We start from the raw sequence: 13,439 nt of genomic DNA on the forward strand, positions 1-13,439 counted from the left end.
CAAAATTTATTGTTTTCAGTGGTTATATAGAGATAGGCTTAACTTTACTACAGAATCTAAACACTCTGCTTAAATAGACCTATATTTTATACTGGGCTGAAACAATATTATTTATTTATTTATTTATTTTCAGCATAACAGTATCATTATTTTTTCACCACACCCAGTGCTCCATGCAATCCATGCCCTCTGTAATACCCACCACCTGGTACCCCGACCTCCCCCTGCCCCCCCCCCGCCACTTCAAACCCCTCAGATTGTTTTTCAGAGTCCATAGACTATAGTCCATAGACTAACAATATTTCTATAAGCAGTTAGAGCTATACAAATGAAAGATCAAGGAGGGGACTGTTTTGAATAAAAAGTCTTCAAAATATAAGAACAGAATCATTGATTTTCCCCCACTTCCTCTCTCTGTGTTTCTTGGTGTAACATGTAAAATGCCATTTAAAAAAATATATGGGATTTATAATGGAAATGTTAGATGACTGCAAATTTCATCACTGAGATGACAAATGCTTGAAGACAGTAGACCTCAACTGGAGGTGGGGAGTGGGGATTTTGCCCCCCAGGGAATTTTTGGCAATGTCTGGAGACTAGCTCTTTCTTTTAATTAATATATTTTTTTAATACCAGTGGGGTGCTACTGCCGACGTTTAGTGGGTAGAGATCTGGGACGCTGCTAAATATCTTTCAATGCACAGGACAGCCTCCCATAACAAAGACTTATCCAAATGTCAATAGTGCTGCCAAATCCTGCTCTAAGAGAATTGTCCAATGCTATCTTTCAACAACTGACTACAGGAATGATGGACTAAGCTTTTAAGCTGCGCATAAGCCACTTATATATCTAGAACATGGAGCTCTGGTTTCCTTTGGAAAGATAATTTGTTTGGGAATGTTTTCCGTTTACTTCCATACCATGAAGTTTACTTCTTAACATGATTTCTTGTAACTAAAAATATATCCAGAGCACATTAAAAGATTTTCTAGATACTTTATAACTACATAGTTTTGAATATTAAGAGATTTGCTTAAAAAGATTAGAAACACATCAATGCATTCACCACACACCGAACATATGTTTATCAATAAATGATAATAAATTTAGTCAAAGATCTTTTAAGTACTGAGGTATATTTAACATTTTAAACTTAAAGGGTTTTGATATTTTTCAGTGCTTACTTTTTACTACTTGCATGTGAAAATTAATTTCATTTTTAAAATGAAACCATATACAAACTTCTTTTTACTGAGTTTGTCAAAACTTTAATTTGAGCATTGATACTTCATGATGCAGGAGAGAAATATTAGGAGTTTGTATTGGATCAAAAACACAACTTTGGTTTTGTGCTCTTTCCAATTAACTCTGACCTGACATAAAACTTTCTGAATTCCTCTTGCTTAAAATGCAAACCAAACCACCACCCCCAAAGCACCTACTCATCTGTCTCCTACCTTTCACCAGTACATGATTTTAAGTATTTGTACGTTGTTATTACGTTGTTCTGTACCTTCCTCCCCCAAAGTGTTCCACCTTGGGTTTCTTGTTCCTTTTTGTCCGACATATTTGTTCTTAATGAGCTTAAACAGTATTATGAAAAAATCAGTAGGGCACTACTATTGCCTTTATTAACTAACACAAAGAATAATTTAAGACTAATTTTACATGGTGATACCTATGTACCTTAGTCTTTTTATCTCTTGTTTTACATTTCACTTCTCAGTATAGTGGTGGTTAACAGCTGAGGTTTTGATGTTAGCTGAATCTGTGCTCAAGATCCACCTTTACTACTTGCTGGCTCCTTGACCCTGGGAAAATGACTTGCCTTTTTTTATACCTCTCTTTCTAGATCATTACATTGGGGATAATGATAGGATCTACCATAAGTGTTTCTGTAAAGAGCAAATGAGATAATGTTGTGATGTTCTTAGCACAATAACTACCACACAGCAAGTGCTTAGTAAATATTAGTTATTAATTAATAATCCTGTCAAGGGTGCCTGGGTGGCTCAGTTGGTTAAGCATCTGACTCCTGGTTTAAGCTCAGGTCATAATCTTAGGGTTGCCTTGCATCAGGTGACTGACCCTCACATCAGACTCTGCATTCACTGAGGAGTCTGCTTCAGATTCTTCCTCATCCTGACCCTCCCCTGACACCCTACTCTCTCTTTCCCTTAAAAAAATTCTTATCAGTCCTATAATAAGTAAATGAAGGAATAATTACTATGGTTATTAAAGATAAATTTGGAAAGACAAAGCTATCAGGAAAGATAAGCAACATTTTTTTCTGGATTTTTGCTGTTTAGTTTTTGGCAAAGGATAATATATTTTTAGTTTAAGTAAAAACTTAGCTCTTCATCTGTGAAAATAATGCTTAGGTCTGTGTTCTTGACATTACTGCAATATATAAAATTGAGATATGGAATAAAGATGCACATTAAATAAGACTGATTGGGAGAAAAACCAGTCTGATTTATTAAAAATATTTTTTAAAAAACCCAGAAGTAAAATAATCAAGATAAAAGTTGTCTATTCTCATTCATTTATGTAAGACTAGAAGGATTTTCATTTGGTGACTAAATAAAAATATTGACAAGAGTCATATCAATTGTGTTATTACTGGTCAAACACATACAAAGATCAGAATAATAAAAACTATACATAAAGTATATTAATATTAAAATAACATTAATAAATAATATCCTAATATAACATATATCTATAACATATAATAAAAACTATATATAAAAATGAAACAAACTAATACTATCTTGCTTGCATTTACTATGTAAAAACATTGTGCTTGGTATTTTATATATATTACCCCATTTAATCTCACATGAGTTCGAAATGCTTTTGAATAGCCATTTTATACAGGAGGAATCTGATTAATAACCGTCTAATTGCTTTAAATAATACCCTTTAGGGATTCAATGTAATCACACCTGTGTTACTTCTTCAAGAAATCCATCTCATTCCTTTAACCACCTATTTTATTCTTTATTTCAGTTTATAATCAATTCAAAATACCAGAGTAGGGCACTTGGGTGGCTCAGTTGGTTAGGTGTCCAACTCTTAATTTCAGTTCAGGTCATAATCTCAGGGTTGTGAGATGGAGCACTGTATCTGGCTCCACTCTGGGCATGACCTGCTTAAGATTCTCTATCCCTCTCTCTCTGCTCCTCCCCAGCAAACAAACAAAAAACCCAGAACAAGAAACACAAAACCCCCAAATACCAGAGTGGTCCAAGTTCAACTTAATACTTTGTTAAATAACTCTGAATTGAAAGTTTGTTTTTTTCTCAGGGTTAGAATTTTTATTACTACTAGCCAACCAGCTTACCATTTTATCTTCAACATTATTTTCTCAATTATTAGCTTGGGCCCCCTCTATGATGTCACCACCTTCCAATATTCTCCCATTCAAAAAGGCTTTTGAATTTAAGGTTTTTTATTTTAATTAGTTATACAGTCTTTAAATAAATGCAGTTTATTGTCTTATCACTCCTGCTTTACTTATAATTTCCATTTGTTCTATTACTTGCTTTTTAGCTGTTTTGGTTTGAGAACTGGTATATGGTATCTGAATAAACCTAAGGATGAGTCTCTCTAGAGATGTATGATCTCAATATAATTAGACGTTTTTCACAAATGGGAGAAAAGTAGAAGGTAAATTATTTTGTATCATCTCAATTCATTACTCCTAGAAGTTCTCCTGTTTTGTTTTTTATGAAAACAACAATCATATACTGACCTTGGACTCATCTAATCCAAGCTTCTTTAGAGACTTTCTCACATAGTCCGGAAAGGAAGAGGATTTGGAATAAATTTTACCAACGTGCCGATCACTGCAAAATAAAAGTGAATCACTTTTTAGATTTCCCAATTTAAGTTACAGATGATTTTAAATTCAATCATGAAATATTTTTAAATACTTCCTATATATATATATGGCACATGCTTCAGATTTGACAAAAATGGAGTAATATTTTTGTAGACATTTTAAAATTACATATTATAAAGTGTTTAAGATCTGCTTCTGAGAATTCCTTCAACATACAGCAGTGTAAAACAATATCTGAAGATAATACTATGAGAAAGAACTTGTAAACTTACAATATTAAAAAGCTTAATTTTTAAAGAGAACTATAGGTCTTTCAAAAGTTTCCATTATGCTACAAAACACATTTAATTTTACTGGCAACATTATAGTGCATATTTCACTGCAACACCTGCTAATGATGGCGATAATTCAACAGCTATGCAAAGAGAACTCCTTCAGTGCCAGCCATTAAAGCACCATATGCTGAGTTGAGTCTGACTTGATCTTATTTATGCCCTGCAGATTTTCACCACAGTTTAAACAAAATATCATCAGATGGTTTTAAATTTAAATAATGAAATGCTAGACTATCACATCACACAATTTTGGTTGCAACTGACGTAGAATATAGAAAAAATTAAAAGAATAAAAATTCACCACTTCCAAGTTATCAAAAACAATGAATAAAACCTCAGTTACTACTTTTCTTTGTTTCAGGGGTACAGGTCTGTGATTCATCAGTCTTACACAATTCACAGCACTCACATATGCTCCCCAATGTCCATCACCCAGACACCCCATCCCTCCCACCCCTCTCTACTAAAGCAACCCCCAGTTTGTTTCCTGAGATTAAGATTTTCACTTATCACTCTTGGCAGTATAAATATTAATTCCTCTAATTAGACATGAAGGTCTATCAATTCTTCTTTTGAAATATATCTCAAATATATTCTCTTAGCTCCATTTCTAGATGGCCACCTCAATTCCATTTAAGATTACCACAAGTCCTAATTATTACAGCTACTTACTATTTAAGCCTGCAGTCTGTCCTCTTCATTTCTGCCTGCACTGTCACATTTTCTTAGAGGAACATTTTTATTTGCTCAAAAATTTTTCAATACCTTTGCCATTTCTTGGAATAAATTTGAAACTCCTTAGTTAAGTGATCAGGGCCCACTATTTTCTGGCTATTCCCACATTTTCCCATTATAATCCAGAATTCAGTTTTCTCTACTCAATGTTTCAGATTATTCACCACAGTTATGTGTTGGTGAATTTGCTTATTTATTCACTTTCTAACAGATTATAAGGTTCTTCACTCTCTTCTTCCGTTTAGCTAGAGTCACCTATACAAACAAGTTCAAATTACGTATTCTCTTTGGTAACATAACTAGCAATAATCTTTTCTACTTTCTATAGCCTGAATCCTTCTTCATTTGTTATTTCATCATTGCTTTTATTTTTATTTATTTTTTTTTTCAAAGATTTTATTTATTTATTTTACAGAGAGAGATCACAGTAGGAGAGAGGAAGGGAAGAGATCACAGAGAGAGGAAGGGAAGCAGGCCCCCTGCTGAGCAGAGAGCCCGATGTGGGACTCGATCCCAGGACCCTGAGATCATGACCTGAGCCGAAGGCAGTGGCTTAACCCACTGAGCCACCCAGGCGCCCCCATCATTGCTTTTAAATAATAGTTGTTTGAATAGGTATAAGGAATAAGTTCCAGGAAATTATATCTCTTATAAGTTTTTGTGTAATTCTCAGTTCCTACACATATATATGTATCTTACGTGTAACAGATACCATATTAATAGGTATGTATATCTTGCCTACTATAGGTAGTGAAAATAGAAGCAGTAAGACCATTTAGGAAGTTATTACAAAAATCTAGAGGAGAGGTTTAAATCAGGGTGGTGACCTTGAGGATGGTTAGAAGAGAATTTTAGATATATTTTGATGGTAGAGACTATAGAAATAGTTGAACTATATCTAGGCAGTGTGAGAAAAAGAGACGTCAACACTGCCTCCAAGATTTCTAGCCTGAGCAATGGGAAGAATAAGACTGTTAGTAACTGGACTGTAGTTTGGGATTCATCAGCATATAGATGGAATTTAAAGCCATGAGCCATGATGAAATCAGGTAGTAACTACAGATTTAAAAAAAAAAAAACCCAAAAACTTAAAAAAAAAAAAGGCACCCTAACAATTAGAGCTTTGAAACAAGAAGAATCAAAAAAATAAAGCCAAAAAAGGTGGGGGGGAGAAGGGAAAAAAGGTATCTTATGAAGGACTTTGCTTACAATATGAGAGAAAAAGGACCCCCACTTGAGTGTTAAATTATGTAAAATACTGATAAGGGCCAAGTAAGATGTTTGAGAATTGACAATGGGATTTAGAAACATGGGTCATTAGTGCCCCTGAAAGGGTTGAGTGATGGAAATAAAATCTGATTGGAATTCAAGAGAAAAAGGGAAAGAAATTAGCAGCATTTTCAAGAAGTTTTCCAGTAAAGAAAAGAACAGATAAAAGATAGTTGAAGGGGAATATGGAGTCCCAAAAGGATTTTCAGAATCTATGCTCTTAAGCACTATGATACATCGTTTTTCATTTAATAAAACTAAAAACTGGCCACTGAGGAACTCACTAGGTGGTAGAGCAGTAGAAACAAATGACTAATTGTACTATCAGGTTCGATCAGAACTGCAAAGTCCTATAACTTTGACACTATGACACTGATTAAGTCCTATGGGAGAAGAGGGTGAGAAAGAGAAAAGAAAGATACCATGGAGATGTCTTCTAAACTGGGTTTTAAAGAGCGCCTAGATTTTACCTACCAGAAGCTGTGGAAGGAAAGGGTGGCAGAAATGGGGAGGATATTCCATGTAGCTAGAGGAACTCCAAGGAAATACAGCAGATTTAAAGTTAACTGCATGGGAGATGATGAATAATCCAGGGTGCCAGGACAGTGTGCGTGGGCAGCTGCTTCGGGTGCAGAGGGAAGAAAAATGGGGTGATGGGTTAGGCTGCAAAGGACCTTAGTGACAAAGCAGAAATGGCCTTGAATGCCATAATAAGGATATTTTATTGTTTGAATATAAAGAAGAATTATCAAACATTTTGAAGTTAGAAAAGTGACATGACTATTTCTGAAAGATAAATGATGGGACTTGAAGAACAAATTTAAAGAGAGCCCTCTGTCAGAATAAAGCACGGTCAGCATGCTAAAAAGGAATTAGTATTCTTTCGTTTAATAAAAGTGAATGCAGTAGATCTAATTAAAATTCTACTCAAGTGAATCCAACACCACCCACACGCTTTTCCAAAAATACAATTGCAAGAACATGGTTTACATGTAGCACTTTCCAAAGAGGCAACATTAGTGTAGGAAATTTCAGGAACATGTGAAGTAGATATATACTAAATAAATGAAAACAAGCACATGCAGGACAGAAAATGACAAAATCCAGTTTCTCCATCACTACAAAATACTTATGAAATAAATTATTTTGTACCTTTTTTATGCTAATAGATACTGAAAGACTTGAGATTCACAACATAAAATTTTGCTGGAAATGTTCTTCAAGTACTCTTAAATTTACAAGACAGACTTCCTAGCTTCAATTTGGCAACACATTATAGATTAAGTAACTAGTTTTTTTTTTTTTAAAGATTTTATTTATTTATTTGACAAACAGAGATCACAGGTAGGCAGAGAGGCAGGCAGAGAGAGAGAAGGAAGCAGACTTCCCACTGAGCAGAGAGCTTGATGCGGAGCTCCATCCCAGGACCCTGAAACCATGACCTGAGCTGAAAGCAGAGGCTTTAACCCACTGAGCCACCCGGGTGCCCCTAAGTAACTAGTTTTAATTTTATGAGCCAGTTATTATAATCTGGCTTATAACTTTTCTATTTGATTATAGAAAAATCAAAATGAAATTATGTAATATATAATGGTATCAAAAATTATAATATTTATTGTAGAGCTATATACCATACTCATTATGAAAGAGAATAACTGAGTAAAGTGTATATATTTCCCCTGCTTTCTAAGTGTTTGAAGAGATTTTTATACCATGAAATTCCTTCTTTGATACTTTATTCCTCTTAGAAAGTTTCCAGATAAGGACTGATTATAAAATCAAGAGTTTTCTATAAATTATTGAGTTTGAACATAAATATTAAATGCTCAATCACAATTAAAATTAATAGAGTAAAATGGTGTTATTTAAGTCCATGAAAAAGTTTACTTCTCATCTTAGGCTATAAACAATTACACTTAAACTTTTAGAATAATGTTTCAGATATTCTAAAACTGTGTGTCACTTGCACATTATTTTAGTTAACAAGAAAATAAGCAAAATGAGAAAGAAGTAATTAGGTAATCTTATTTTCTGTTTCTAGCATTTATACTTTTTTAAAAATTGAGGTATACTTGACATATAACATCTTATTAGTTTCAGGTATACAAGGTAATGATTCGATTTTTGTATACACTGTGAAATGATCACAAGTCTAGTTAATATGCACCATACATAGTAAGAAAAACATTTTTTTTTTCTGCTGATGAGAACTTTTAACATTTGCTCTCTTAGCAACTTCCGGTAAGCAATAATAGAACTATTATTAATAAACAACAGTCACCATGCTGTACATTATATACCCATGACTTACTTATTTTATAATTGAAGGTTTGTACCTTTTCACCCTCTTTACCCACTCTGACCACTTCCTACCTGCCTCTTCTCTGGCAACCACCAGTGTGTTCTGTGTATCTTCTAGCTTGTTTTTTTGTTTTATTTTGTTTTGTGTTGTTTTGATTCGTTTTGCCTTTTTTAGATTCCACATATTAGTATTTATTTTCTCCACCTAATTTCAATGAGTATAATGATGCCCTCAAGGTCCATCCCCTTTGTTAGAAATGGAAGATCCCATTCTTTTTTTTATGGCTGAGTAGTATTCCATTTGTGTATGTTTCTTTATCCATTCATCCATCAGTGGACACTTAGGTTGTTTTCATATCTGGGCTATTATAAATCATGCTGCAATAAACATAAGGATGCAGGTGTCTTTTTGAATTAATGTTTTCATTTTCTTCAAATAAATACCCAGAAATAAAATCATTGGGTCACATGGTAGCTCTGCTTTTAATTTTCTGAGGAACCTCCATACTGTTTTCCATAGTGGCTGCACCAAATTATACTCCCACCAGTGCACAGGGTTCCCCTTTTTCCATATCCTCACAAACACTTGTTATTTCCTGTCTTTTTGGTAGCACTCATTCTAACAGGTGTGAGGTGATATCTCAGTGGTTCTGACTTGCATTTTCCTAATGATTAGTGAGGTTGAATATTCTTTCACATGCCTGTCAGCCATCTGTAGCTCTTCTTTGAAAAAATGTGTATTCAGATCCTTTACCCATGTTTTAATTGGAATGTTTGTATTTTTGCTATTGGGCTCTATGAGTTTTTATATATTTTAGATATTAACCTCTTCCTTGGATATATGACTTGCAAATATTCAGCATGTTGGCTTTTTATTTTGTTGATCATTTCCTTTGTTGTGCAGAAGCTTTTTAGTTTTATATAGTTCCACTTGATTTTGCCTTTCTTGTCTCTGTTTTTGGAATCAGATCCAAAAATTCACTGCCAAAACTGATGTAAAGGAGTTTATTGCCTATGTTTTCTTCTAAGAGTTGTATGGTTTCAGGTTTACATTTAAGTTTTTAATCCATTTTTGAGTTGGTTTTTGTGTATGGTGTAAGCTGGTAGTCTAATTTCATTCTTTGGCATGTGACAGTCCAGGTTTATTGAAGAGACTATCTTTTCCTTATTGATATTCATACTGCCTTTGTCATAAATTAATTGACCTTATATGCATAGGTGTCTATCCATGAGCTCTCTATTCTGTTCAACTGTTCTAAGTGCCTGTTTTTATGCCAACACCATGTTGTTTTGCTTATTATAGTTTTATAATACAGTTTGAAATTAGGGAGCATGATGCCTCCAGCTTTGTTCTTCTTTCACAAGAGGGTTTTGTCTACCATTCTATACAAATTTTAAGATTATTTTCTATTTCTGTGAAAACTCCCTCTGGAATTGTGATAGGGCTTGCATTGAATCTGTAGATTGCTTTTGGTAGTTTGATCATTTTTACAATATTAATTCTTCCAATCTATGAGCATTATTCTTGAATTTTTTATAACAGCATCTTATAGTTTTCAGTGTACAGGTCTTTTGTCTCCTTGGCTGAATTTATTCTTATTTTATACATCTTGATGCAATTGCAAATGGGGTCATTTTCTTCTCTGATAGTTCATTGCTAGTGTGTAAAAACTTAATGATATTTTGTACACTGATTTAATATCCTACAACTTTACTGAATTCAGTTTTTTCAGTACTTTATTTTTTTTAATTTAAATTTTTCAGTGTTCCAAGATGCATTGTTTATGCACCACACCCAGTGCTCCATGCAATAAGTGCCCTCCTTAATACTCAGAACTAGGCTCACCTATCCTTCCACCCATCACCCTTCCAAAACCCTTAGTTTGTTTCTCCAAGTCCACAGTTTCTCATGCTTCGTCTGCCCCTCCAATTTCTCCCAATTTACTTTTCCTTTCCTTCTCCTAATGTCTTGTGTTATTCCTTATGCTCCACAAGTAATTGAAACCATACTATAATTGACTCTCTCTGCTTCACTTAGCACAATCTCCTCCAGTTCCGTCCATGATGATAGAAAAGTTGTGTATTCATCCTTCCTGATGGAGACGTAATATTCCATTATATATATGGACCATATTGTCTTTATCCATTCGTCTGCTGAAGGGCATCTTGGCTCTTTCTAGTTTGGTGATTGTGGTCATTGCTGCTATGAACATTGGGGTACAGATGGCCTTTCTTTTCATTACATCTGTATCTTTGGGGTAAATAGTAGTGCAATTGCAGGGTCATAGAGTAGCTCTATTTTTAATTTCTTAAGGAATCTCGACACTGTTTTCCAAAATGGCTGCATCAACTTGCATTCCCACCAACAGTATAAGAGGGTTCCCCTTTCTTCAAAGCCTCTCCAACACTTGTTATTTACTGCCCTGTTAATTCTGGCCATTCTAACTGGTATAAGGTGGTATCTCAATGTAATTTCGATTTGACTCTCCCTGACGGCTAATGGTGATGAATATTTTTTCATGTGTTTGTTGGCTATTTGTATGTCTTTGGAGAAGTGTCTGTTCATGTCTTCTGCCCACTTTTTGACGTGATTATCTGTTCTTTTGAGTGTTGAGTTTGAGGAGTTCTTTATAGATCTTGGATATCAGTCCTGTCTGGAGTGTCATTTGCAAATTATCTTCTCCCATTCCACGGGTTGCCTCTTTGTTTTTTTGACTGTTTCCTTTGCTGTGCAGAAACGTTTGATCTTGATGAAGTCCCAAAAGTTCATTTTTGCTTTGGAGAGATGTCTTGAAAGAAGTTGCTGTGCCCAATGTTGAAGAGGTTACTACCTATGCTCTCCTCTAGGATTTTGATAGATTCCTGCCTCACATTGAGGTCTTTTATCCATTTTGAGGTTATCTTTGTGTATGGTGTACAAGAATGGCTGAGTTTCATTCTTCTATTCATAGCTGTCCAATATTCCCAGCACTATTTATTGAAGAGACTGTCTTTTCCACCGGATATTTTTTCCTGCTCTGTCAAAGATTATTTGACCATAGAGTTGTGGGTCCATATCTGGACTCTCTACTCTGTTCCACTGGTCTTTGTGTCTGTGTTTGTGCCAGGACCTATGAAAAACCCACAGCGAATATCATCCTCAATGGGGATAAGCTGACAGCCTTCCCTTTGAGATCAGGAACATGACAAGGACGCCCACTCTTGGCACTGTTGTTCAACATAGTACTAGAAGTCCTAGCAACAGCAATCAGACAACAAAAAGAAATAAAAGGTATTCAAATTGGAAAGAAGTCAAACTCTCTCTCTTCACAGATGAGATGATACTTTATATGGAAAACTCAAAATATTCCACCCCCTAACTACTAGAACTCATACAGCATTCAGTAATGTGGCAGGATACAAAATCAATGTACAGAAATCAGTTGCTTTCTTATACATTAACAATGAAAATACAGAAAATAGGTTTAGAGAATCAATTCCATTTACTAGAGTACCAAGAACCGTAAGATACCTTGGAATAAACCTAACCAAAGAGGTAAAGGATCTGTACTGGAGGAACTATAGAACACTGATGAAAGAAACTGAAGGAGACACAAAAAGAGAGAAAGCATTCCATGCTCATGGATTGGTAAACATTGTTAAAATGTCTATACTGCCCAGAGCAACCTATACTTTCAATGCCATCCCAATCAAAATTCCACCAGCATTTTTCAAAGTGCTGGAACAAACAGTCCTAAAATTTGTATGGAACCAGAAAAGACCCCAAATTGCTAAGGAAATGTTGAAAAACAAAACTGGGAGCATCACATTGCCTGATTTTAAGCTTTACTACAAAGCAGTGATCATCAAGACAGCATGATACTGAATTCATTTATTAGTTCTTACAGTTTTTCGGTGGACTCTTTAGAGTTTTCTCTGTATAAAATCATGCCATCTGCAAATTGTGGCAGTTCTACTTCTTCCTTTCCAATTTGGGTGTCTTTATTTCTTTTTCTTGCCTTACATCTCTGGCTAGGAATTCTAATACTATAAAAGTGAATAAATACTGAATAAAAGTACTGAAAGTGGGCATCTTTGTCTTATTCCTCATCTTAGAGGAAAAGATCTAAGCTTTTTACTATTGAGTATGATTATTAGCTGTAAGTTTATCATACATATATGCCCTTTATTACATTGAGGAACGTCTCCTCTATACCTATTCTGTCAAGAGCTTTTATCAAAAATGGATGTTCAATTTTGTCAAATATTTTTGCTGCACCTACTGAGATCATCATATGATTTTTAGACTTCATTTTGTTAATGTGGTTGACTTGAGTACATTTGCTGGACAGAGATTCCACTCAAGTTAACTTTGGTTTACAATCCTAATAAAAAGATCTATGCAACTCAAATCTTATTAAAAATATTCCAAAAAATGTAAATTAAAAAGAAGTATGGGATAGTGAAAATACTTATGGACTATGAACTTAGTCCTATTACTAGTTTTTCAGGATGTATGACTTTAGGCAAGCTTTTAACCACTTGTATCTTAGTTTTTCTTATCACTATAATGAAGGGACTATAATAGATACTATGAGTATCTATTGTAACTTGTTGCTCAACTAAGCCTGGGGTTTAGCCTAATAAAAAATTAAAATGTTATTGTTATTGAACACAAACATGTATTTATAAAATACTTATAAAAGTACAAAGAATGTCAGTAAAATGAACTCTTGTACCCAATACCAAACTAAAAAGTAGAACATTACCAGGATACATTTCTGGACCCCTTGTCTTCTCTGTCTCATCTCCCTGTCTACTCAAATGTCCCCTCTCCCATAAGAAACTACAATACTGAATCTTGTTTGTGTTTATCATTCTTATATTTTTCTTGACTGTTTATCCATATATTTATGTTCCTAAATAACTATACAGTTGTGCTTGTTTGAATTATACAAATGGAACCATTTTA

The 13,439-nt window shown here is 34.3% G+C and overlaps 1 protein-coding gene across 1 annotated transcript in view; it reads right to left on the bottom strand.

The window, feature by feature from the left end:
- The window catches only part of METTL25 (methyltransferase like 25), a 126,315-nt gene that overhangs the window by 13,635 nt on the left and 99,241 nt on the right, over positions 1-13,439 (bottom strand). Inside the window, exon 9 of the mRNA XM_059402388.1 lies at positions 3,759-3,852. Coding sequence (XP_059258371.1) covers positions 3,759-3,852 — 94 coding nt within the window. The remainder of the gene's footprint in view (positions 1-3,758; positions 3,853-13,439) is intronic.

Source organism: Mustela nigripes, chromosome 6, assembly GCF_022355385.1.
Source record: "Mustela nigripes isolate SB6536 chromosome 6, MUSNIG.SB6536, whole genome shotgun sequence".
Taxonomy (NCBI): Eukaryota; Metazoa; Chordata; class Mammalia; order Carnivora; family Mustelidae; genus Mustela; species Mustela nigripes.